The sequence below is a fragment of the Panthera pardus genome, unplaced genomic scaffold (genome assembly GCF_024362965.1).
Source record: "Panthera pardus isolate Hobbes unplaced genomic scaffold, ASM2436296v1 HiC_scaffold_13, whole genome shotgun sequence".
NCBI lineage: Eukaryota > Metazoa > Chordata > Mammalia > Carnivora > Felidae > Panthera > Panthera pardus.
The window spans coordinates 199,725,634-199,752,999 of NW_026526688.1; the positions used below are offsets into that span (position 1 = coordinate 199,725,634).

At 53.8% G+C, this 27,366-nt stretch overlaps 1 protein-coding gene across 3 annotated transcripts in view; it reads right to left on the bottom strand.

The window, feature by feature from the left end:
• CUNH4orf50 (chromosome unknown C4orf50 homolog) overlaps window positions 1–27,366 on the bottom strand; it is a 114,437-nt gene that overhangs the window by 73,167 nt on the left and 13,904 nt on the right. For all 3 annotated transcript variants that reach the window (XM_019453744.2, XM_019453745.2, XM_053901706.1), the window contains exons 5-10: window positions 19,758–19,887; window positions 18,483–18,610; window positions 15,227–17,653; window positions 7,963–8,130; window positions 4,298–4,354; window positions 2,963–3,145 (exon numbers count right to left, since the gene is read on the bottom strand). In XM_019453744.2, the coding sequence (XP_019309289.2) occupies window positions 2,963–3,145; window positions 4,298–4,354; window positions 7,963–8,130; window positions 15,227–17,653; window positions 18,483–18,610; window positions 19,758–19,887 (3,093 nt within the window). The remainder of the gene's footprint in view (window positions 1–2,962; window positions 3,146–4,297; window positions 4,355–7,962; window positions 8,131–15,226; window positions 17,654–18,482; window positions 18,611–19,757; window positions 19,888–27,366) is intronic.

A 27,366-nucleotide genomic window follows, 5' to 3' on the forward strand; every position in this document is an offset into this window, starting at 1 on the left:
CAAGTCACTGGCTGTTGAAAGAGAGAAGCTGCCGTGTGCACAGCCCCCCCGCCCCGCCCAGGCTGCAGCCGGGTCTCACCCCTACACCTGCTGGGTCCGCCTTCCCAGAGCATGGGGACCTGCTCCACCACCACCACCGGTGTCCCCAATCACGAGGAACACAGCCTAAGTGACCTCCCACCCGGCCAGTCTCCCACCACTGCTCCACGAAGCACCCGGGCCCTGCAGCCAGCCCGGAACACCCTTGGTTTCTTAAACACATCACGGCCTTGTAGCCGCACTCGGAGGGCCAGCCTTCCGGAAACAAGAGGGACCGAGTCCTTGAGGGCCTGGGACATGCCAGACCCCGCACCGCCCATATTCCCAACGGTGCATGCGCACGCACCCTACCCCCCTCCCGCAGGGGTTGTGACGGCACTGGCTGGGTGCGGGGGCCCCCTGTCAACGTCAAAGCCCAGCTCAGCTCAGGCACACGGCCTCTTGCAGAGAAGGCCGAGCTGGAGAGCCACTTGTAGATGTGTGTCTCTGGGCAGGACTTGAGACCCCTGAGCCTCAGGCTTCTCAACTGGAGAAGGGACCATGACAGCACCTTGCCTGTGGGAGGACCTCCCGAGTCAGCTCCATGAAGCACTTGGGACAGCGTCCGAGCGCTGTAAGGGGTACGTGGAAGTGTCCCCTCCTAAGGCCATAGAGCTAGACAGTGGCCACCCTCTTGACAGCTGCCCACACACAGACCAGCTTCCCACCAAGTGGGACCACACCCCCCCCCCCCCCCCATACAGGGCGCTTCACAAACGAGCTGTCTTCATGTCAACTCTGCCCAGTAGGCGGTCCTGTTCCCATTTTACAGACTGGAAAACTGAGGCTCAGAACAAGTACGAGTCTTGCCCAGAGACACACACATAGTCAGTCAGTCTCTGCCCCAGTCCCGTTTTCGCTTCCTTCATGACCCTCACCACGACTCACGATTATCTACTCCTCCGCTGTCGGCAGGTTTGCTCTGAGAAATGATTCACCGTTTCTCCCCCTCAGCGCTCGACACTTGAGGTCACGGTAGGGGGCAACGGCACAGCCAGGATTTTGTGGTTTGCACAGGGAGTCGTGAGGCGTCCCCCCGATCGTGCAAATAGGGGTGTTCTTGGAGAGCGGAATTGTAAAGGAATGCAAAAGGAGGCAGGGCAGAGTCCAAGTCCTTAAAAGAAGGGAGTAGAAGCTTATGTAACTGGCCATTGCTTTCAACAGGTCTCGGGGAAGACACCCCGGGACGCAAGTCCGGCCCCGGGAGCACATTCTTACAGGAAATGAATGAATCAGGCTGATAACACCATTCATTCTCCCTGCTTTCATTCCAGCCTCCAAAATGACCTGGTTATAAATGTTTAGTGACTAACAGACGAACGAAGGAATGAATGAATGAACTTGATTTCCTGACAATTCCAGTATACAGGGGGAGAATATGTGGACAAGTTTCCATCCATCCCTCCAAAACTTCAGCCTGCACATGGTTCTAGCTCTCATGGGAAACTGATACATTAGTGTTAAGGTTTGTACATCAGTCTCTGTGAATTTGGTCATTATGAGTCAGCCCAGCCAATCCCGGTGAACATTTCAGTTCTAGTTTCAGAGCAGCCCCTGGGAGGTGGGGCTCTCACTGCTATGATGCCTTCTCAGCAGGGGGCCAGCTGGCCCTCCCGGGTGACTGCAGCCCACACCCCGGAACTCGGCTTTCTGTCCTGCCTCCGTCAACACAGAGACTGTGCAAAGCTTCTCAACAACATGCTAACTTCCTTCCTCAGCCCTATCCTGGCTCTCAAGAGGTTTGAACCACTCGGGCAGAGAGATGAGCACCGGACTGAGAGTCTGGGACTCCGGATTCCAACTCTGGCTCTGAACTCAACTGTCACGCAGCCCTGAGCAGATCCCTGGGCCTCCCGGTCTCCATCTCCCGGGCTGGTTGGTGGCTGGGACCAGGGGGCCTCTGATGACTATGGGGGAAAGGAAGGGACAGAGAAGGCCGGGCTTGCAGAGCTGGGCTGGGAAGGGCCGAGCTGCTGATCAGGAGCGTGGGGAGCAGGGCCGGCTGTGTCTACACGCGTGTGTGTGTGGAGGGTGGGCTCAGTGAGCACCCACCATACCCTGCACACAAATGCCGGGACGCTGCTGTTCAGAGCTGGGCACGGATCCAGGAGCCCCTCCCCAGACCTGGGTCAGAGCCGGCATCCAGACCGTCCACACTACCTGGGGGCTGTGTGACCTCGAGTGAGTCTCCCAACTTCTCTGGGCCTCAGTTTCCTTTTTGGTTGACTATTAGGAGAGGAGACCCTCATTCATCCAGTTCATTATTTCATTCATTCAACCAGTCTCCCCCGGGCGGCTTCTCTGTGCCAGGCACTAGGGAGACACAGATGGTTACGGAGCCTCTCTGGCCCCATCAGAGAGGTGCTGACAAAGCTCCCACGACAGCAGGGCAAAATCCCTCTCACGTGCCATGTCATGAACATCCACGTGCCATGGAGGACAGAGGAGGTGGCTGACTCTGTGGTGCATGGGAATCAGGGAAGCCTCCCTGGGCAAGGTCACACTTGAACTGTGCCTTGAAGGATGGCTGGGAGGCTGCGGGACAGGCAAGGATGCTGCCAGAGGACGCGGTAAGTGCTAAGGCCCTGAGGCACACGTGCAAGAACCCTCTGGTGAAGTAAGTGTCGCGGGGCTTGTAGGACTGTGGCTGTGTGTGTCTGTCTCCTGCATGTGCTGTGAGCACTTTAAGGGTAAGGATGCCCAGCTCGCCGTCCTGCACCAGCCAGGAGCACAGGGGCCGGCCCAGAGCAAGAGTCCTGGGCGTGTTCTGGGTGGGCTCAGTGGACAGAGGGAGGGAGGGACGGTTCGGGTCAAGCAGGTGGACAGGCAGGCCGTGTGCCCTCAGCTCCCGGAGGAAGAGTGTCAGCGGGTCTGTGAAGACTACCTCTGGGAGCGCCGGAGCCAGGAAGGCGGCCGCGTACTCGGCCAGTGCCACGTCATCCACCATGCCCCGCGCCGTCTCGGAGAGCAGGTGATCCTCGGCCCCGCGTCGGTGCAGCTCCCGCAGCAGGTGCGTGATGAGGCGGTTCCTCTCCCGGCACTTCTGGACCAGAGAAGCCAGCTTGGCCTGCAGGGGTGGGAGCAGAGGTGCTCCAGGCGGGTCCGCGGAGGCAGGGCACCCTTGGGGGCCGGGCAGCTGGGCTGGGCTCTGGGCCCTGCGCTGTATCCACCTGTGCCGCCTTAGCTCGGCCCCCTCCCTGCGCCCCGAAGCCAGAACACCTTTGAAAAGTAGCCATACAGCCACACACCCTCAGGGGCTCCCCACTGCCCTCTGGGTGGGGTCCAGGCTCAGAGCGTCTCTGTGACCAAGCTCCTCTCTACACCTTGACTTGCTCATCTGTACAATGGTCATTGTTAAGGGCAAAGGGGTTGCTGTCCCTCTGTGCCCGGCTCCAGGCTTCCTTCTATCCCAGCAACTAACGTTCATATCTGTGGGTCTGTCTCCCACGTAGCCCAGGAGCTCCTCAAGGTCAAAGCTGACATTCCCCTAGATCCCTGCACCATCACTGTGCCTTTGCTGGGCACACTATGGCCCCTGGGAGGGATCTGCTGCATGAATGGTGCGAGAGGGGACCCTCCTGCCATGAAATGACCTCCCACATCTGGGCATGTCTGGAGGGGGTGACAGATAGACCCTCCTCATTCGAGGGTGGCCCTGGGCAAGTCCCTTCCCTCCTGATGTGCCCTCCTGCTCCATCGGAAGAGCAGGTGACCATCTATTCCTGCCAGGACTTCCGGCCCAGCCCAGCCCGGAGGCCCAGGAACATTCCCTAGGCAGTGATGCTTGGGCACCCAGTACCGGCTGGCAGGGCAGGAGGGTGGCCTGAGGTGGAGGCCGGGGCTCCCCGGGTCCCCTGGATCGCACCACCCCAAAACACCAGGGCCTCGTGCATTCGGCCAGCACGTGCCATAGCTTCAGAGGTCGGGACAGACGGGGACAGTCCCTCTGGGTCACGCTCTCAGGCAGGAAAGCAGGACACGGACAGGGAGGTGTGGCGGGGCCTCAGACACACGCAAAATATACTGGAAGAAAATTAATGAAAGCACTAGGTTCAAACGGGGATTTAGGGTGGTATTTGTCTCTCCCAGTTTTCTTTCCAGTTTTATTTCATAATAGACACGGACTACATCTAGAATGGGGAAGATACTAAGCTCGTTATTTTATCTTATTTTTTTTTTGGAAAGGGACATCGCGTATCGATCTCACAGACATCATTACCTTCAAAGGAGCCACGGCCGAATTTGCCTCGTGTTGCTTTCTCTGAAGTTCCTCAAGCTGAAAGAGAACCAACATGGTTGATAACGCCCAGCCCCCGTTGACACAGCCTGAGCCTCCCCAGGGGAGCTGGGCTCAGAGAGGTTGGCTCTGGTCCCCTCTCTTCCCACAGTGGTGGGGGGGGGTGGTTCTCAGTGGGGAGCGGGGGCCTTGCCCGTCACCTGCCCGGTGAGATCTGGGCGGGGAAGGATGCTCTGAGCGCTACGAATGAGCTCTGCCAGATTGCAGGTGCCCGGCCAGCTCTGTTCCCTCTTCCTTCCAGAAGGAAGCCTTCCCGGATTCCCCATGAAGCGATTTTTTTTGGTGCTGTGTTAACCTCTGGGAATCCGAGCCAGACACCCTGGGTCCTAATCCTGGCTCAGCCACTCACTAGCACTGTGACCTTGTGCAAATCACCTCTCTTTCTGCCTCGGTCTTCTTGTCTGTAGAGTGGGGGTCCTATCAGAGCCCACCCAATTAGTGAGGATTGCAGCGAGGAGTCTGTCCCCTGTGAAGTGCTTAGAACATCCAGTTAGCACTCACTGAAGGTAAACCGTTATTATGAACTGGCAGAGGCACCAGGCACGGGAGGAAAGCCACCTCGGACCCTCCAGCCTCGCCCTGCATGCAGCTGAATACCAGCGGGTGACTCCCATCGATGCTTTGTGGGGTGGAGCTGTCCAGCCGCGTCCCGTCCAAACTGCTGACTCACCAAATCGTAAGACAGAACAAGAGGGCTGCTGTGTCAGGCCTTCTGCCTCACCCTCTCGTTCCCTCTGTAGTCGGCACAAAGAAAGCTACACAAATAAAAGTCCTTTTTCCTCTTCCCGACCTCCTCTGACCTCTAACGCTGTTCTCAGCCTTCCATACCCGCCCTCACAATGCCTACACATACGAAACTGTGCTATTCAAATGTCTTACATCTTGGATTGCCGTTTGATTTTAAATCATCGTGTTATCTTGGGCCACCTGGGCGGCCCCATCACTTAAGCGTCTGACTCTTGATTTCAGCTCAGGTCATGATCTCACGGTTCATGAGATCGAGCCCCAAGTTGGGCTCTGTGCTGACAGCACGGAGCCTGCTTGGGATTCTCTCTCTCTCTCTCTCTCTCTCTCTGCCCCTCCCCAACTCCTGTGCTCTCTCTCTCTCTCTCATAATAAATAAATAAACATTAAAATAAAATAAAATAAAATAAAATCATGGCATTATTTCTATGTCATTTCATACAAACGGACCATGTTCTTTTAAAATCTTGCATATCATTTCATCACGAGGCTGAAACATAATCTATTTAACCGAGTCTTTGTGAAAGTTTATATTGTTTCTTTGTTTCACAGACAGGCTTCAATGAACATTTCTATATAGCTACTTTTTTGGCATACACCTTCCTGAATGTAATCAAAGTGTAAAATGCCAGCTCCAAGCCTACTGTGTTGCATTCAAAAGGCACTCAATAATATTTGCAGGCTTGGATTCAACCATCTCTCGGCTTCCGCTTAGGAAATAGCAAGAATGTGTTGCTGGGCGCCGTGTGGTGGGGCATTTGCCATGAAAACGTGAATGAGAAGAGAGTAAACAGACAACAGGTGGGAGAAAATACCACCGGGGAAATGTAAATCAAACCACACTGAGACACCACGTCGTGCCCACGGGGATGGCGATCACCAAACAGACAGTAGGGAGCGTCGGGGAGCTTGCGGAGAGGTTGGGGCCTCGAACCAGCAATCAGAGACCCATCTTAAGGTAACTAAGTGTGACTGAAAAGTTCCATCATCACATTACAAGAATTTCATTGAGCTGAAAACTATAAGAAAAGGAACCAAATGGAAATACGAGGACTGCAACATACAACCCCTGAAATTAAGAACTAAAATAATGAGTTTATGAGTAAACTCAGTGCTCCTGAAAAGCATCAACTAGAAGATGGGTTAGGAAGAAATATTCGAACTGAAGGGCAGAGAGAGAAAAAAGACTGAAAATAATGAAAACCAGACTTCAAAATACATTGGATATGGTAAAAAGCCCTACTATGTGTAGCGGGGGTTATATTTCTCACACCTCAGTGACAGGAGGGAAAAGGGACGGTCCCTCCCTTGCTGGCTGAGGCACAGCGAGAAACACTGGTTATTGCCTTGGCTTTGGAAGCGGGTGACAGTGCCACGGAAAGGCATTCTTCAATATCTGTTAAGAATCAACATCTCCACTCGGGACCAGTACGCCCCCAGTTCTCTGAGCTCTTGCATATAAACAGGAATTTATAAATGAATGGAAATAACCATAGATCCAACAACAGGGGAATGAACATCACACCCAGCCGATAGATTACCACACAGAAAAAAAAAAAAAAAATACAAAGGCTATGAAGCAACGTGGACATGAGGCTAAGTATAGTATAAATGCATCTGATTATGCAGAGACTGCACGGGAAAGGAGCCAGAAATTACATCACAATGTTGATGATGTGTTTTCCATCCATCAGCTTGTCAAAAACATGTAAAGTGTGATAACATTCGGGGTACCAAGTGTGGGCAAACACGACACTCATTTATTCTTGGTGGAAGCATAAATGATGTAGTCACTTTGGAGGGTTCTTTGCCTTTATGTTTCAAAGTCAATTATGTACATATCCTTTGACCCAGTAATTATTCTGCTAGAATGTTACCCTTTGCATATGTAGCAGAAACACATCCTAAGACAGGGGTATAGAAAGGTTCACTGAGCTTTGTTTGTAAAGCAAAGAAACAGAAACAATTCGGATTTCCATAAACAAAGAATTGGTTAAATAAGTTATGGTTTGGCCTCTTGAAAAAATAATATGCCAGATTTTTTAAAAATGAGGTCAGTCTGTAGGTGTTGATATGGAAATATTACCAATATTTTTATTAAATGATAAAATCAAGGCGCAGAATATTTTGGGGTGGTATAATTTCACTTTTGTGTATGCATCCATACATATACTAAATATGAGTAGATAAGGCTGAAAACAATACTGGGGGTCAGAAGGGGTTGGGGCCAAAGGGGGGGAAGAACTAATTTTTTTTTTTTGCATTTTAAGAAAATAGCTAATTATAGATCTACATGCAGTTGTAAGTAATAATACAGAGAATTTTGCCCTGTTTCTGCCCAGGGGAGCATTTTGTAAAATTATTGTATGTTACAACGTTATCATGTCAATTATACTGACGCTGGTATAATCTTCCAATATTACTCAGGTTTCTTCAGTTCTACTTGTACTGTGTGTGTGTGTGTGTGTGTGTGCGTGTGTACTAAGTTCTATGCAGTTTTATCACCCGTGAACATTCACGTCTCCATCATGATGGACAAGACAATGAACAGTGGACACTCGCTTCATTCCTACAGAGGAAGGACTTTTATTTACGTAACAGTTGAAAACCTGTTAGACTTTTTAGGAAACCATTACGCGTATTTACCACCTTTAGATGGAACAGAAGTCAGCTGGGTGGAGGGATTCCTTCCCCACACCGTTCTTTACTTGAGACATCTAACAAATACTAGCAAAAACCGCTGGGAATGGTGACGTCTTGCCTGATTCTTCTATTCTCAAAACTCCCCGGAGCCTGGGAACGTTTCATTCACAGGCAGGAAAGAACCTGCGGGCCCAGCCTACCTCGCCCTTGAGCTGGTCCCGGAGGCGGGTGGCTTCCGCATGTGACACCTGCAGTACCCAGTGGGCAGAAGCCTGGTCTCTGAGCTGGCACCGCAGGGTCAGCACCTGGTGCTGGAGGTGCCCAATGCACAGCCTGAGGTCCTCTTTGGGGGTGTCTGTCTCCGTGCCCTGCAGTGGCGGAAATCACAGATCGCATGAAATGCTTAGGTTAGCTTATCTTCCAAAGCAACTTGCCTTAGCAAACAAACAGGATGCGTTTTCTTTCTTAATTCTTTTTCTGCCTACGTTTTTTTTCTCAAGTGAAAAATTTTAGAAAATAAAGTGGCAGAATCACCCCACATCCTATTAGCCAGAGTAATCATTGTGATCATCCGTGTATTTTCTCCAGTCTTTCTGCTATGCCCTTGCTTACGCATGTGTGTGTGTGTGTGTGTGTGTGTGTGTGGCCCATGCTGGGAATCAGGGTGTTGGGGGCGTCTAGAGAATTAGAGAATAACATTCTCGAGTGTGATTTTCAAGAGACACATGTATCTATCTATATCTTTTGCATATATTTTCAAAAATACGTAAAATGGCATGGCATTCCAGAATCTATTTCAATCAATTTCGGTCACCACGCCGCTGAAAAAAAGTATAATGAATGGAATTTAAGGTTCAAATCCAATTACGAGATGCTTATCACATTAAAGCATCATCTGTTGATATAAAAGAGGATACTGCATTTTCCCCACTTTTCTTAAATCAGTACATAATTGTCTCTCACCCTTTTTGGGTCAGACATGGGCAGCTTTCACATGGACGTTATGGGGAACTTCTGGGAGGCAGAAAGGCGGGAAGGAGAGGTAATTTAGCACTCTGGGAAGGGTGATTAAATGACAGTGATGCTACGTCCCCCGATGGTTCTGGACTCTACAGTTTTATTTTCTAGTAACTTCTATACGGAGACACGTACACTCAGGCACGCACACACACACATTCTTTTCTACATAACATTGAACACACCATGTATTTTGCATCCTGCTTCTCCCTTTAATACCATGCCATGAGCATTCTTCCAAATTAGTAAAGAATACTGAAAACACTGTGTTAGCACACGGGAAGCCTTCTGCACCGTGCTGGAGGTGCAGGTCATTCTAAGATTCTGCTGCTGTAACCGAGGCCGTGATAGAGACTCTGACACATGGCTCCTGCCCAGACTCTGAGCCCTTCCGTGGGATCACCAGGGAGGGGGTTTTCTGGGTCCAGGACCCAGAGTATCAAGAAGCTCCCAGTTCCCATGAGAAAGTGGCCTGTGAAGGAGCAAATCTGCTAATCACGGCTCCATTCGCGGGAGCCCAGGAGCTCGAGGCTTCCCGGACCCTCGTCCTCACTGGGGTGGTCCACCTTCCAACTAAGGCAGCCGCCCTGGGAATCTGAGGCCTGGGAAGGCCATGCCTGCCTTGCGCTCCTGGCCCCGGGTTGTGAGCCATCCTGCCGGGAGAGGAGAGAGAACACCGTGTTGAGGACACAGCCTGCCCCACGGCTGATGAGGCCTCCGCCTTGTTAGCAAGGAATCCGAGAGCAGGATGTGGTTTTCTTCTAATTAATAGAAATTCGCAGAGCGTGGGCCTGAGACGCACAGGCTGGGCCCTGTCAGGAACAGATGGGTTCTCCGGATGGCTCCATGGAATCCGGCTCTAAGACTTGCAAAACAACTTGGCCTTTCTGGGACGTTTGGTGCCTTTGCTGTGTACCCCCCCGGCCCCCCCTCCCCTCCAGGACTTGGATGAGGGTTTGCCCCAAGGATCCTGAGAGAAAACCCCCTGTGCGTTCTAAAGAGAATGCACGTGTGGGGTGGGGGCCAGCAGCCTGGTGAACGGCCCCCGTGACCCACTTGTTCCCTAACAGACTATCGGCACAGGCTCTAGCCACACGCCCTACTTGGGCTGAGAGCCACGGTGCACACGGCCCTCTGGGAGCTCTGTCTGCAGGGGGGGACTGGCAGGGCGTGGTAAGGGGAAGGCCAGGAGGCACTGAACCAGAGGCACCCACTGCCACCCAGGCGGGCGGTGACGAACGTGTCACAACTGCTCTGTGGGCGGGTCAAGGGCCACACAAACCTGTAGCATTTGCCGATTTCCGTGGTGTAAAGGTCCCCACTGTGAGCCACGACACGCTATGCAAATGGCATCACGCCTCCACCCTGAGGCCGTCCTGGGGTGCCAGGAGGAGATGCCCCCCAAAAGAAGACCCCGCAGATGAGCCACAGGTCCCAGGAGGAAGTGGGGTCGAGGAGGGGCAGAGCAAGGATGCCAGCGTGCAGAGGGTAGGACGTATGCAGCAGTAGCCAAGGCTGCCGGGCTCACGATCCGCCAGGAGGAAGGTGGAGTTCACACCAAGTGCAAGAGGAAGAGGCAGACGGGTTTGAAGCAAAAGAAGAACCCGATCGGGTTTTGACTCCGGATGATGGAAAGGGGAGGCTTCCTCATGCTCTGCCTCTTGTCCATCCACAAACCTCATTTCTTTCAACTCTGGTTCTTGTCTGGAATCCTCCCTTCTTTCAGCTCCAAATTCCTCCGCTCTGGCATCGTGTCTTGGCATCATCTCTTGACTGCAAAGTCGTCTTGACTATTCCCCTGCATCCCCCTGGCCCTTTGCCTCACAGCACACAGTGATCTTTTTACAAAAGAAATTGAACCATGTTGTTCTCCTGCTTAAAACCCGCCAGCGGCTTCCCATTGCATGTACAAAGGATCCTAACGGGGGCCTGCAGGCTGTCCCCCCTCTGCCCCGTCTCACACCACACCCACCCTTGCCCACGTGATCCCACCACGCTGGCTCCTCTGTTCTTCCAGTGAGCCAGGCTCACTCCTGCCCCAGGGCCTTGCCACTTACTTCCCCCTCTGCCTGAAAAGCTCTCTGCCTGTTGTTCCTTCCCCACCTTGAAATGCTTAGCTTGATATGCCTTCCCTCCGAGTCCAGTCCCTAGCAGGTCTCACTGGCTGAGATTTGACAGCTACAGAATCTGGGGAAATGCATAAAGCAATTCTTTGCAAGCATTGAGTGGCAGCCGAGGCAGGGCTACAATCCTGGAGGGAAAGGATGTACATCAAGGTGAGCTCCATTTCTCCCTGGATTTCTCTCTGGAGCATTTTCCAAAGCCTGGGTCAGGAGTGGAGCCCAGGCCGTGTGGTGGTCCTGCTAGATGGAGGGCTCAGAGGCTGGGGTTCAGAGGCGCTCTGATCTCTGGGTCTGGGGAACAAAGTAACAGGAAGGAGAGAGCCTGGCACTGCCCTGGAAATGCCCCCTTGGGTCCTTGGCTGAATCCTAAGCTGAGCAGCAGAGTGTGGGACTCTGGGGCCTCGCAAAGGAGAGCAACTGGTCGGCCAATTGCTGAAGAGACTTCAGCGGTCGCACACTGTCACCAAGTTGGCAGACTTTTGGCCAAGCCCCAGTTGAGTGTCCTCGGCAAATACTCAGGGGCCTCAGCTGCTACCACTGAAAGTCCGGGACCCAGGAGCAAGGTCCACACCATAGGAGGACAATCAGGCCCTAGGACTGGGTTGAAACTCACATACACCTGCACAGGAATGATACGGTCTGCTGATCATCCCACTACCTGCCAGAAGAAGACACACTCAACATCCTTTAGAGGGAGCTAATAATCAGGAGTCTCTATCACATCTCATCCTACACGATGTCCAACATAAAAAAGTTTTTGAAAATTCCCAGACACATGAAGAAGATGCAAAATGGGACTTAACCAAGAAACAAACAGTTGATAAAAACAGACCCAGAGATATCTAGATATTGGCATTAGCAGACAAGACCTTCAAAATATAGGAAAGATTGGGGTGCCTGGGGGCTCGGTTGGTTAAGCATCTCACTTCAGCTCAGGTCATGGTCTCATGGTTTGTGGGTTTGAGCCCCATGTCGGGCTCTGTGCTGACAGCTTGGAGCCTGGAACCTGCTTCGGATTCTGTGTCTCCCTCTCTCTCTGCCCCTGCCCTGCTCGCACCCTGTCTCTCTCTCTGTCTCTCAAAAATGAATAAATGGTAAAAAAAGATTTTTTTTTAATATAGGAAAGATAGACAAAATGAATGAAAAGATGGGAGCATTTCAATAGAGAATCAGAATCTCTTTAAGGATAAAATGGATATCCTAGAGCCAAAAAATAGAACAAATGAAATTAAGAACTCATAGGATGGAATTATCAGAAGATAGGACACAAGAGAACACAGGATTAGTGAACTAAACACAGGTCAATAGAAAATCTAAACTAATGCACAAATATTTTTTAAAAAAGGAAGAAACAGAACAGTTTCCAAAGATGTGGGATAGAGTCAAAAACTCTGGATATCCAGGAAATGAGAGAAAAATAGGACAGAACAACATATTTGAATAAATAACGACCCCAAATTCTCCACATTTGATAAAAAAAAACCCTTGAGTCTACCATTTTAAGACGCTCACAAAAATGCAAGCAGGATAAATATAAATAAAACCACACCAGGCACATCATAGTCAATTTGCCAAAAGCCAAAGATAAAAAGGAAATCTTAAAGCAGTCAGAGACAAAATAACACATGCATTTCGGAAAAACAAAACCAAGCAAAAAAAAAAAAAAAAAAAAAAGAACTAGAATAAAAACACAACCAATTTTTGAACAGAAGCTATGGGAGCCAGAAGGCAATGAAATGAGATCTTCCAAGGGCCAAAAGAGGGGGAAATATCTGCCTACCTAAAATTCTACATCCAGATCCTCACCAGAAGAAACAACCAAGTTCTTCAGACAGAAGGAAAACAGATCCCCAGGACTGAATGCACAGCACAGAAACGTGAGGACATATGGGGAAACGTAGATCATTGCTTGCTTTAAACAACAACAGTAACAACGCCTCGTGACATTTATTAGACAGAGACATAATATATATGCTAAAAATGAAGAAAAGAAGAAAGAGGAATGGAGATAAACTATTAAAATTTTTGCATTCATCATTAATAATTATTCACTTATTTGGGACTTTGGCATTACCTGGTAAACGTACTAATGTAAGGTACATTTAAATAATTAACAGGTACACTTTGAAACCTCTAGGGCAAATACTGAAAGAATGAGGAACAGAATGAGCTAATGGAGAAGAAAAATGAATAATAGAAAATATTTATGAATACCAAAAGCAAAGGCCAGAAAGGAGAAACAGAACAGAACAGACAGAACAAAAACCCAATTCTTCATCACATGCATGAAATGTATGTGGACCGAACACCTGAACTGAAAAGCAGAGGCTGTGGAACTGAGCTAAGTGAAAACACACCAGTCGCATGCTATTTCGAGGATGCCCATGGGTTGAATGCAAAAGGATGAATGGTGTACAAGAAGTTGAAGATTCCATGAAAACACTAAGGGAAAGAAGCTGATGTGCCTACTTTAAGGTCAGACAAAGTATAATTTGGGCAAGAAGGCTGAGAGATAACGAGGGATGCTTCATCACGATCAAAGAATCAAGTCAGCAGGAGAACGTAATTTTAAGTCCGTGTGTATCTTATAAATAGTTTCCATGGGCACCTGGGTGGCTCAGTCGGTTGAGCGTCCAACTTCGGCTCAGGTCACGATCTCACAGTTTCGCGAGTTTGAGCCCCGCATTGGGCTCTGTGCGGACAGCAAGGAGCTGACTTCAGATCCTCTGTCCTCCTCTCTCGTTCTCTCTCTCTCTCTCTCTCTCTCTCTCTCAAAAATAAATAAACGTTAAAGAAAATTTCCAAATATATGAGTCAAAACTAATATAACGCCAAGAAGAAATACACAAATGCACACTCAGAGATTGCAAATGTATCTCTGTAAATAACAAAACACATGGACAAAATGTTGGTGAAGACACAGAATATCTGATTAGCACAATTAACCACCTTGGACTGGTCACAATCCTCAAGAACTCTGGAATATTCACTCCTTACAAGGACCTCCAGGATACCTACCAAAATAGACTATAACCTGGTCGCTAGAACAATTGCAAAGACTTAAGTGCACAGATCACAAAAGAAGAACCTGCTGAAAATCAATGATCTAAGCTTTCAACACAAGATGCAAGAAAAAGAGCAGCCAACTAAGTCAAAACAAAGGGGAAGAAAGGGAGCGATTCTGTAAACAGAATCCGGTGAAATAAAAGACAGACATAAAATGAAGAAAATCAGCAAAACCCAAAGAGAATCCTTTGCCACCAATGACAAAATTGCTGCAGAGAGAGAGAGAGAATATGGGTCAAAGGGCTCAATGCTAGATGTCTTAACCGATATGCAAGACCACCGTGAGAGTGATGAGCATTTCTTCCTGCGATTCCTAAACATTGATTACCATCCACACGTGTGGACAGTGACCCGGGGAAGCCCACGTCTTGGCCAAATCACAGACGTGGTCAAGTACAGAGCTGGGTTTGACCTCAGAGTGAGTCCTAAAGTCCCTGTTCTTTCCATTGTCCCTTTTAAGACCCAATGCAGAGCCTGATGGAGGTGTTAGCCAACCTATGGTGGTGATCGTATTGAAACATATAAATGTTTCAAGTCAACACGTTGTGCACCTTAAGCTTATACAATGTTCTATGTCAATTATATCTTTAAAAGAGAGAGAGAGACTCATAAAAGAGAGAGAGAAAGAGAGAGAGAGACTCAATGTGAAGAATTAGGACCTGGACTGCTTGAAAATCTCCTGGATCTGAAAATATGAGCTCTTTTTTTAAAAAACAAAAGAATTTTTTTAACGTTTACTTATTTTTTGAGAGAGAGACAGAGTATGAGCAGGGGAGGGGTAGAGAAAGGGAGGCACAGAATCCGAAGCAGGCTCCAGGCTCTGAGCTGTCAGCACAGAGCCCGACGCGGAGCGCGAACCCACGATCTGCGAGATCATGACCTGATCTAAAGCTGGACGCTTAACCGACTGAGCCACCCAGGCGCCGCTGAAAACGTGAGCTCTGATGTCAAAGTTGAACACGGCCCCCTCCGCCGCCATCCCACCCGACACCCGTCTAAACAGCCTGAGCAGAGGGGCAGGCTTGTGTCTCAGGTTGTGCACAGGAAGGGGCCGTCCGGGTGGGAGTCCACCCTTCCTGCGACCTGACGGCCCAAGTTATTTAAAGTTCCCTGTGCCCGCGTTCTCGCATCTGCTAAATGGGGACGATGATCGTCCCTCCTCCGAGGGCTGCTGGACGCTCACCTGAGGAAAGGGGACGCTCCGCACTCTAGAAAGTTAGCAAGATGATGAGAAGGCACCGATTCCAGATCAACCTACCTGGGGGCCGTTGCTTGCCCTCAGAGCTCGCCCTGGGTCTGCAGAACACCATGGTCTTTTCTCCTCCTTTTCCAAACGTGCTTCTCTCGCTCCTGCTCCGTCGATGTTTCCTCGCGGGGCGCTGGATACCTTGGCACTTCCCCCCACCAGCGACGAGGCGGCTGAATTGCCATCATTTCTGGAATTCTCCATGCGTAAGGAAGGCCCCATCCACCTGCCAGCCAGACCCGGTTTCTCCTCCAAGGGCGGCCCGTGGGCTTCTGCGGTCAGTTGCCCTGACAGCTGAGTCACCTGCACCCCCCTTTCCACAGCACCCCCCTTGCCCCCCACCATCTTGCTTTCCCCCTGCGGACCCTCCTCTGCTCTCACCAAGCGGCCCCCAGCTGTGCTGGCCCCCAACGCGACTTCTGTCTCCAGGACGCGGATCCTGCTCAGAAGATGGGCGTTCTCCCCCCTGAAGGCCTGGACCGTGTCTTCTACCCCCAGCACCACGCCCTTCATCAGCTCTTTGTAAGTGACCCCGAGCTCCGAGATCAGCGCCTTGAGCTCCCGGTTTTCCATCGTGACGTGCTCCATCACACCCTTGGATTTTCTGGCGCTCTCGGCCGTGGCTCTCTGAAGCTGGGCCAGGCGCCCTTTCAGCTGCTCGTTCTCCTCTTCGAGCTCGGAAATTTTGCCGTAACTTTTCCCATTGCAGTCTTCCAGGTCAGAAACGACCTGCCGGTATTGGGCCAGCTCCCTCTTCAAGCGCGCGATGTCTCCTAGCAGCATGCTGTTGTCCTGTTCGAGGGCCGCGATCTCTGTCACAGTTCTCTCCCTCTCTTCCTCGAGGGCGCACGCTTTTCGACGGCATCTCTCTCGGTCGCCCCGCAGCTCGGCGTTGTCACGTAAAACTTGGCTTCTCTCTCGTTTCAGCCCAGAAATGAGCTGGTGAAACCTTCTCTTCTCTTCTTCAAGGGCTCTCAGTGGCTGAGAGGGCTGGTTCCCACCCAGCTCGGAGGGCCACTCTGGACCCGGACCCACGTCGTCTAAATCAGGCACCATCCCTGGGAGAGCGGTGCTGGTCCCCAGGACCTCCGTCCCACCTGGTCCGACCTCTTCGCCGGTCCCCCCGGGTCTGACCTCTCTGGCCAAGCAAATATCCGAGCCCTGGGTTGCCAAAGCCTGCTGGGAGTGAGCATTCTCCGGGGGGCTGTGCTGTTTCCGAGCCAAGCTCTTGCTTCCTCCAGCCGGCGTGGAGGTTGGCCACCATCGCCCCCCGCCCCCACGCTGCAGGATGGAGAGTTGCTGGGAAGAAGCTTCTGCCTCCTTCCCAAATTCGTCTCTTCTGAGCTCAGACCTGTCAGGCTGTTGGCTCAGAGCCCACGGATCACTGGTAGGTTCGGTTCCCCTGGGTGGCAAGGCCGATCGGGGAGTCAGTGTCAGACCTCCCTCCGCCACCGGGGAGAGCGTTTCCTGGTGCTCACGTTCCTCGGGGCCAGGCTCCCCTGGGACATCCCTGTGGCCCAGACGAGCCCCTTCTAGACGCGATGCTTTCTCCTCCTTCTCTCCTTGCCTTTGGTCCCCAGGGCTTTCCTCTTGCAGATTCAGAGCATCTGCAGACCACATGAGCGTTTCCTCCTCGCCCTGCCCTGCAAGGAGCTGAGTGCCTCCTGGACTTGGCCTCTGGGAGCCCTGGGCCCTGGCTGGGGGGGCCTCTTCCTCCTCCAGTGACGAAAGCCCTCCCTCCCTCCGCCTCCTACTCAGGGGTGCGGGACCCTCAGTTGACACGGAAGCCTCCTCCTGCAAAAGAGGCCATGGGAGCTTTGGCCTGGGCCAAGGGCAGGAGACAGAGGCCTGGGATTCTGAGGCCCCGTTCTCCACCGGCTCGCCCTCTGGGGCTCTGACGCCGTCCCCCGGGCTCGGGTTGTCTCGGATTTCCTGACTTAGCTTGCTCTCGTCACCAAGGTCTGCCTCCTTCCTGCCCCGACTCCTCCTCGCCCCCCGCTCCTCGGTTCTCCACTCTGGGGGCCCTCCTCCCTCCTTCCAAGCGCCTTTCACACTTGACTTGAACTTGTGACTTGAGATCTGGGGGGGCTCGTGGCAGAGGGAGGCATTCTGGCCCCTTCTCCAGTGGGGATTCCGGCAGGTGGGTCCTCCGGCTCTGGGAGCAGGTGGGAACCTGGCGTCCAGCGTCCGTCGCATCTGGGATTCTTGTGGAGAAGCCTCCTGGAGCAGGAGCAGCGGCGGCAGGGAAGGGGGGTCCCCGGCCGGCCCCCAGGGAGGGAGTGTGGACGTCTGCACCAGGACCTGGGCAGCTGCTAGCCTCTGCTCCGAAATCCCGGCCAGCTCCACGGGGAGGAGTGAGCCATCCCTGTACTGGCCGGGGGGGCAGCCACAGATGAGGAGAAAAGTCTGCGCATCCAAGCTGGTCTCAGCCGGAGTCCGCTAGGGATGGGAAGAGAAGAGAAGAGAAGGGAAGGTGTGAAGCGGCCCCTGCCTCTCTTTAGTCCCCCACACCTCTCAGACCTCATCTCCTGATGCTCTTGGTGCTTCCCCACCCAGCCACACGGGCCTCCCTAGCACACCAAGCCTGGTGCCACCCCAGGGCCTTTGCACCTGCTCTTCCCTCTGCCCAGAATATCCCTCCCCAGATCCCCTCATGGCTTACTCTCAATCGATGCATATCTCTGCTCAGACGTTACTTCCTCAAGAAGCCCCTGACCGTTTCCCCACACGGTTCATGTTCCCTTTTACTGTGCTCCCCTCCCCACATCCCGCTGCACATCTACGTGGGCATCGTCTAACGCCCCTCAGCCCTGCGTGTCCAATACGGTAGCCACAGGCCACCGGCCACCGGCCACATTCCAAGAGCACCGGACATTTCCGTCGTCGTGGGAGATCTAGGGGACAGGGTGGGGCAGGGCCCTGGGCCTAGACCAGTGCCGGGCCCACAAGACATACTAATTCAGTGCATGTAACCAGGGAGGAGACTGGGCCAGCTCACAGGCTGGGCTGGGGAGGGGCTGCTAGAAGGGAGGGGGGCCTGGGAGGGGCAACTTGGCTCCGTGCAGCCTGATGGACCCGTGGCCCCGGGCTGGGGACCCCCTGCCTGCCCACTCCCCACCCAGGTCTCAGGCTGTTACAGTGCATCCCCTCGAATCTCCCTCTCAGTTAGTTCCAGAACGTTCTTCCAAGCCCTTCTTGACCCCCTTCTCCCGCCGCCCACGCGCAGTAGGGCTGGAACCCTGGGCTGGCAGAAAGCCTCCGACCTCACCCGTCCACGGTCAGATCCTGTGACGTCTTCCAGGGTCTCATCTGTGGCCTCCAGGCCTGCCACCACAACACAGGGGCCTCGCCCGGCCCCGACACGGTCCCGGGAGCAGCACGCCTCGGAGGGCTGGCCTGGGAGGCAAGAGGACCCCAAGAGTTAAAGAGACCCTCCTAGGGGTTTTCTCACAACTGTTGCCAGTGACTGAGCCCCCTGCACTTGGGAGGGCCCGGCTCTTCTCACGGACTCACGTCCTCTGAGCCCCAGAGACAGCCAATGGCCGCCACCTGCCAGGCAAGGAAACCGAGGCTCGCGGATGGGGAATGACTGTCGCCGATGAGCAGCAGGTCGGGTCTGGAAGCCACCTGTGCTGACCACAAAGCTCACGCAGGTGACGCATACCTGCCGTGAGACCTGCCTCAAGCCCGGCCCCCTCGTGGTCGCACGGGGTGCTGATCCCCCGCCCCACCCCCAGCCCCGCACGGCTGGCATGCAAAGGGGCTGACGCTAGACTTCACCACCAGACGGCCCCCCTCCTCCTTCTTCCACAGACAAATCGGACCTGTTTGACTTGCCAGCTTTGCTCCCCAGAAATAGGATAGAGTGGGGGAGGGGGAGCGTCAGGGGGCCCATCACCGGCACCGCTGGGTGTAAGTAACCCTCTTGTCTGCAAATTGCATTTGGCCTCGGAAGGCTGTCCGCAAACCACAGACAGCTAGTTGGACATCGTGGCTTTGGGGCTCCCCAAGTGCAGCAGCTTTTGCAACAGAGGCTCTGGAAGCCGGGCCCAAGACTGTGACCAGACACATTGGTTCCCATGAGGGACCAGTTAGGGACAAGGGGCTCTGAGCCCTAGCAGCTCCCAGACCTCACACCTGTCTCACCCCTGAGCTGTCAAGGGGTGGGGGGTGGGGGACAGAACACTCGTTACATGGTCTTCTGCAAAGACATCCCCTCCCGAGACACCGGCTGCCCCGTGCTAGAATAGGTGTCACCTGGCTGGCACCCTTCTGAGGGCGGAGGGAATGAGCCTCAATGTCTAGGTGAGCCCACGTCAAGGACCTTGTCTGGACATCGCACATCCTGATCCCACCTTCTCCAGCTGTGTGGCATCGAGCAAGCGACACTACCTCTCTGAGCCTTAGCTTCCCCTCTGCAGAATGGGGCAGTCACCCCCCCCCCCGCCCCGCCCCCGTCCCGGCACACTAGCATGTCCTAAGCGAGCTAGCCCGTCAGCGGAGGTCCACGCAGGCACCAGACGCACCCACAGCACCCACACACCTGTTGAGCTTCTCAGGCCAGGGGCGCCGTGGGAGCAGAGGGTGGTCTGCAAGCCTCGGCTTCGGCAGGCATCCAGGGCGCCCTCCCCGGGCAGGGCCAGTGGCTCGTCCTGAAGCTGGCTCAGGGCGTCCTTGAGGAAGACACAAGGAGGGAGCTGGGAGGATGCTTCCTCCAACGACTCGGGAGGGAGCCGGGTCCCCCGCTGAGAGCAGAGGGCATGAGGCCTGACCCCGGCCCCAGTGCTCTTGGTCCGAAGGCCAACCCCCCTCCTATTGGCACGACTCAGTTCAGCAGACAACGAGGTATGGCACTCGGTTCTCCGAGGAGTGTCTGTCCGGCCAAGATGCCCCCGGGCTCCCTAGAGTGGCACCACAGGCTCCCAGTCCCCTCTCCTTCCCGAAGGTCTTCTGTGTCCCCCCAGCAGAGGCAGGTGCCTGCCCGGGGGCCCCAGGCAGTCCTGTCCCTCAACCGTCAACAAGTCCCAAATGCTGCAGCCACGGGTCTCCGGGGGACACCCCTCCCCTTGGCCTCTCCCAAACGGCAAGCCAGCTGTGCGGACAGAGCTTCCCCGAGCCGGCACCCGCCCTGCAGGGCATCGTGCAGACACAGCCCAGCGCCGATCCACCGTCCACGAGGGGCTGGGGACGGGCCCCCTCCGGCTTCCCACGGCCCCCACTACTTGGAACCAGGCTCTAATGGGCGCTGTTTGCTTCTGCCCCTGCTTCCCCACTAGACCTTGAGTCCTTCAAGCCTTCCACTTGGCCTCATGTGCTTGGCACCCTCACCTTGGCCTGGCACACATTAGGTGCTTAATAAATGTTGGGCAGAACTTGCAGAAAGACAGGTATGCAGCACTTACTCAGCAAACACTTATTAGGCTCCGACTGTGTGTCGGGTGCTATTCTAGGTGCAGGGGTAACAGAGGAGAACAGGTAACATCATCCCCCTGTCCCCTGTCCCCCGGCTGCTCACCTGCTCTCAGCAGAGCCCTGCATCGACACCTAGCCAGGCCTCCTGTCCCCCCACATCCCACCCACAGTGCCAGGGACCCCCCTAGCTTGCACTCTCGCACCTACAAGGCCTCCCGTGGCTCCCCCTCCCCAGGCTGGGATCAGTTCAAGGCTGCCATAACGCACTGTCGGGGTGGCGGCAGGGGGGCTGATACTCCTCACCCTGGTTTCTGCTCACGGTGGCCTCCCGGCCCCTCCCCAGCCGGCTTCTTGCCTGCCTCTGCACATCCGCATATGCTGTTCCTTCTGCCTGGCTACACGTCTTCCTAGGAAGGGCGGGGGTTGCCCGCACCTCTCTCTCCGCCCCTCCCTGCACACCCCGCTCAGCAGCGGAGCCATCCCGGTGAGAAGGAAACCAGATCGGGTTGCTCTCCTGTCTCCGATGTCCCACGCTTCCCGCTGTGCAGAAAGAGGAAACCGCTGCCCGGCCCCACTGCCCCCACCCTCGTTCTGCTCTTTAAAGGGACCCTTCTCCCCCCACCCTGCCTCAGAGCCCTGCACCCCTAGTGCCTGCTGCCTGCCTCTCTTCCCACCCCTCTGCCCGGTTAACCTGCTCTTCTCTGGGCTCCGCGTAAAGGCCAGATCTTCAACGAGGCCTTCCCTGGCCCTCCCCCAAACTAAGTCCCTTCCCTCCCTCAAGCATCTTCCGCTCACTCTCTGGGTTTGGGACCTCCCGGCTGTCTGTGTGATGTTACGTCCAGCGTCCTCACAGACCAGGCACCTCAACCCTGGCTGCACCTTAGAATCCCCCGGGGGCTTTGCCACAGAGCAGGGCCTCGACCCAAAGCCCCCAAAGCCAGAGGGACCTGGGCGCCGGCCTCGTGTTCTGCGTGTGGGGTTTTGATTTCATCAAAATCACCACCGGAAAGAGGGGGAGAAGAGGAAACGGAGGAGAGAGGAGGTCGTGAGAAGAAGAGGAGGGAGCAGGATGGACAAAGGGAGACAGAGGCTCCACGTGGAGGTGTGGAGGCGAGCAAGAGAGCGATGGCAAGGAGGAGGGAAGAAGGGAGGAGGGAGAGCCGGAAGGGCAGCGTCGAAGGCCAGCACCGCAGCTCCGTTTGCTTCTGTTTGGATTTCGTTCCGATACCCAAGTTGACTTCAATTCAGTTCAACAAATACTTGCCGAGCCTCAGCTAAGTGACAGACCCTGTTCTGGAGCTGGGGACACCGCCGCGGATGAAACACACAGACCCCCCTGCCTCCGGGAGGCAACTTGGTGGGGGAGGGGGACATCCTAGAAGAAGGTGCTACACGCCCTTCATTTCACAAGTGACCAAACCACTACTCAGAGAGGGACAGTGGCCGGTCCAAGGTCACACAGCACACACGGAGGGAGAACAGAACCGGAGCTCGGGTCTTGAACTGGGTCCGGGCTTTCTCTGCCCTTCCCTGCCTCCCCACCCCCGCTCAGTCTTCTCAACCCTTCCTGCCTTTCTGTGCTCGGGGGGGGGGGGTGGGCAGGAGCCCCCAGTTTTACGTGGCTTCAGCTTTCACATGCAATTATGGGGAAAGATAAGCAAAAAAGAGGAAAATGAGGAATACAGAGCTATCCGGACACAAACACGATCAGTGTGTCAGAATATATCCACCTGGGCTTTCTTCTATGCAGAGACACTTACATTCTTCCAAAAGTCCGTTTCTACAAAATGCCCATTTTTGCCTCATGCATTTCTCATTTGATGATACGGAAGGACCATCTCCCCACAAGTTCTCCTATAACGTGGTGTTTTACGGCTGCCTCATAACCTCTGACAGAAGGGATGCCTTAACTTACCAAGTCAGGTCCTTCTAATCGTACGTTTAGGTTGTTTCCGATTTTCACCAACTATAAACCGCACTGGGGCACCTTTAATATTTGACCAATATTCAGAATAAAATGGAACTTTTTGTGTATGTGTATTTATTCTGTAACTAATGGACTTGATCTTTCTGTGGAAGACAGCTAGACATTCGTCTTTCCTTTTGTGTTACTTGCATGTCCGTGGCTTTGCTGTGTTTTATTTTTTGACCCTGCCGGCCCACGCTTTAAAGCCCTTGCTGACTACTGGAGTCCCAAGTATGCAATACAGACTTCTGCACAAGTGAGAGCCAGAGCAGGGACGGGCTGCCTGGAACTTGAACTTGCTGCACAATGAAACGATTCCTATAAACGCCACCAGGGGGCGCTCTACCCACACTGCCGGGGCAGAGACGTTCTGGGAGCTTCCCACATTCTTGATGCTGGGGTCACCAGGAGCTTGAACTCTGCTCTGGCATGACATTTTTAAGTGTGTAACTTTTCATCTCCCTGCACAAGCCCTCCCTCTAGGCCAGACCACAGCCCCTGGGCTGTCCCCTGCTGTAGCAGTCTATGGCCCAGGTCTCCCCTACCGGCCCCTGTGTCTGTCTCCCCTATAAAATTTCAAAGAGCAGGGTCACCCTTCCAGCCCCGGTGCCCTTTCTTGTCTTGCAAACCACAGTCCTTTTAACTTTCCTTTCACCCGCGCCCTGAGCAGAAACGCTCTCCCCAAACTCCTCCCCAGGCCACGGTTTGTCATTGCAGTGGCCCGTCCCTTCAGGGACCTGGGCCCCAAGGCATTTGTTCTGGAAACTGGATGGTGTGTGATCCCAGGCCAGTGGTGTGCCTTCTCTGGACTGTGAGGCTGGGTACAAGGACAGGGGGATTCCTGCCTGGCTACCTCCCAGCGCTGATGAGATCCTGCTTGGAAAAGCGCTTGTAAATACGAAGCAAATAAAACACCTTCCCGTGACGGTTCACTTCACCATGACCCAGGACGCCCAGGGCACATCACAGGTAACCACTGGGCTGTTGAGGGGGTGGCTCCCTGATGACGGGTAACTTTTTATCTCATGTGCTTCCCCGGAGCTGGACGCCACCCGGGGTTCCCAGTGCACTGCCGTTGTGAGGCCGTCCCTCCGGCCGGGATTTTCCATTTTCCATGGGCAGCGGAGCAAATCTCTTTTCGTGGTCGCTTGCCCACTGAACCGCTAGCTTGCCAAGCACCTCCCGGCCATGGTCAGGGCCCGGGGTTCAGGGCTGACTCAGACGAGGAGCAAACACCAGCCAGGCCCTGCACAGTGAGAATTAGGGCCTCTAGAAGTGGGTCACGGCACTACAGGGGCACTGAGGAGCGAATGAGCTAGAGGTCAGGAAAGTCTTCTTGGAGGAAGTGGTATTCCCACTGAATGGAGAGAGGGTAGCAAGGGTTTTTAGAGCAGCCGAGGAGAGCAGGTGGTAGGAGCTTCCAGAAGCAAGGAAGGCTGCAGGCTGCAGAAGCTTCTAGACACAGGGAAGGCTGCAGGCTGCAGAAGCTTCTAGACACAGGGAAGGCTGCAGGCTGCAAGAGCCTGGAGCATTCAGGGGCCTGCAGGAGTTCAGTGTGGCCAGGACAGGGTGGGGGTGGGGGGGCTAGTGGGCAATAAGCCTGGAGAAGGAGCCCAGCCTAGAGTGTGGGCACCTTGAAGGCCATGGGTAGGAGGTTGAACTTGATCCCAGAGTGGCAGGTGCCAGGAGGTTTACAAAAGGAGATTATTTGGGGGTTACCATGCCTATGCAGACAAAGGTGCTGAACACCTGCCTATAGCTCTTAACCCCCTCCCCACCACCGGGCTCCAACCCCTTTGGAAACATACTGTCGGGTTCCGGAAACCACACACGCGTGCCATGTTCTCAGAACTCTGCCTACAATCCCGCAGGAGTGCCACCACGGGCCGCTGAACTTGATACAATTCTCCACTGAGACCCTGAAGGTCAACGTGTGGCTGGGCAGTTTTGTTATCAGTAGGTTCTAGCACCGAAATTTTAAACCTCAGCTATACTCCCCTGAAAGCTGGTACCTGGCTGGCATTTTACACCTCCCCAGGAGCTCTCTCCAGACGGCCATTTTTGACCCCAAAATGCCCCAAGTCGGGGCTGGCACTGCCCTCTGAGAATAAGACAGACCCCGGCAGACTGTCACAGCCTGTGGCCCTGGGTCCGGCCCATATTCTTTTTTAAAAAATATTTATTTACTTCTTTTGAAAGAGAGAGAGAGAGAGAGAGAGCAGGGAGGGGCAGAGAGAGAGGGAAACAGAATCCCAAGCAGGCTCCAAGCTGCCAGCAGAGCCTGACACAGGGCTGGAACCCACAAACCGTGAGATCGTGACCTGAGCCAAAACCAAGAATCAGTTCAACCGACTGAGCCACCCAGGCATCCCCAGCCCCTATTTTAAATGCCAGGGTCCCCAGCAGCGACCCACAGACTGACCGTCAGGCCCCTTCCTCAGCCCCACCCCCTCCACCTACGAGGTCTTGTCATCCTGTGCAGGCAGGGAATTGTCATAGGAACTTTCCCAGCCCCTGTCCTGACCTAGGGCCCAAGCCAGGCGGAGGCACCAACGGGACACCCATTAGTCCTGACTACTATGCCACCGACCAGTAAGTGCTGGAGGGCAGAGCATGGCACTCAAAAGTCCAAGGAGCCTGTGGGGGCACAGCTCCTGCCCCACTACTTAGCATGTCCGTGACCCTACTATGAGGTTATGGCCTCTCCGTGCCCTCACTTCCTCCTCTGTGAAATAAGGACAAAATAGTGCCTCCTTCCTCAGATGGACTAGACGAGTGACAGCTAAAGAGCATGGAAAACCGCACATGGCATAAAGATGCCATTGTCAATATCCACCCAGGCAAAGCTGGCCATGCAGCCCGTGTCCCTGCCACCTCGCGGGTCTTCACGACTGTTTGTCCAGAGGGGTACTTGTTATGGATTGAATTATGTCCCCCAAATTCCCAAGTTAAAGCTTTCATTTCCAGTATCTCAGAATGTGACCTGATTTTGGACATGGCAGTAGGGAGGTCTTTGCAGATGCAACCAGTTGCTATGAGGTCCATTAGCGTGACTGGTGTTCTTAAAAAGGGGGACGTTTGGGCACAGAGACAGACAGAGAGGGGAGATATGCCGTCAAAGCACAGAGGGAAGACAGCACCCACCAGCCCAGGAGAGGGGCTCGAACAGACCGTCCCTCACAGCCTCAGAAGCCCATGAATCCTGCCACCGCCCTGACTTTGGAGGTCAAGTTCCAGAACTGCCGTCTCAACCACTGTGTTTGTGGCAGCTGCAATAAATGACAATTTCCGTCCAGACACGATTTATTTTCCAGGATTACAATAACGTGCCAATATAAAAATGTACACTTCTTTCCTTTTATCTGGCGAATATAATAGAGGAAGAATGAATAGACCACACAGAAGAGAGGAAACAGGGGCAGAGGGTTGCTATTTTCTTTTTTAAAAAATGGCCACAGAGAAACTCATTATTAAAATGAGCCAAGCGGGCTGCCCTTCGTTCCCTGAGAAAACGTAGCACATTTAAAGGTCTAGTTAATTTGAAAGAGATTTATCTCATCCAAAGAAAAAGTGGATTCTGTGTGTGTGTGTGTGTGTGTGTGTTAGCTTGTTTAACGAGTGATCTTCTTTCGGTAAGGTTGCTCACTGATTTTTCCTTAGATGTAATTTGGAGGGAGGCAGGATCCGGAGCTCTTGTAAGGAGCTGAGTTAACTCTCCCTGCCAGGGAGGCAGGCTGGTTCAGGAGGAACAGAGCACTCTGGACTCCCATCAAACCTGGATCGGGCTCCAGGTCTGCTTCCCACTAGCTGTGTGACAACAGATCGACATACTACCTCTCTGAGCCTCCGTATCCTCCTATGTGGAGTGGGGATACCATTAGTGCCCACCTCACAGCCTTCTTGAGCACTGGATGAAAACAATGCCTTTGAAAAAACCCCCAGGAGGGTGCAGAACACAGGGCAGCAATAGGTTAAACGTGAGCTTTTACTCTACTGTCAGTCAAATGAAAGAATCAATGTCCAATCTGCTCTTGTTTGCAGATCGTAAGAAGTTCGCTCAAGGTCACACAGCTAGTCATTAAGAGAACCAGAAAGGGACCCAACCCTGTGTGCATAGTCCTGGGGACCCCCTGGGTGATGGTGCTTGACCGAAGCTCCAAAGAGCCCCCGGACCTGGGCCCTGCCCTCAAGGAGCTCACAGTCTAAGGAAGGAGAAGTGAAGAACCATGGACGGCACTCGCCACCAGGGAACAGTCCCCACCTTCGGAGTTGTGTGGGAGGAGGGAGAGGGGGTCATCATCTTCGGAAGGAAGACTTTACGGGCATGTGGCAGTTACATAACACTGCACACCCAAGGGACTCAGGGGCCTGGCACACAGCCTGGTCTTGTAACAGCTGGACAGACGGACGGACAGGAGGGAACGGATGATGAGGGATGAGGGGTAGCTGGCTCCCAGTAGAGTGGCTGGATGCAGAGGCGGACAGCCAGATGGTGGGGTGAATGAGATGATGGAGCATGGGTAGACAAGCAGATGGATGGATGTGCAGGCATATGGGTGAACTGGTGGATGGGTGGACGAGAAGGTGGACAGATGGGCAGTGAGGTGGCTGTGCTGACGAACGGGTGGGTGAAGGTGCGTGACTGGCTATGCAGATGGGTGGGTCAGATGACTGATGGAATGAAGGATGGATGGATGGATGGATGGGTGGGTGGATGGATGGATGGGTGGATTGGTGGGTGGGTGGATGGGTGGATGGCTGGATAGGTGGGTGG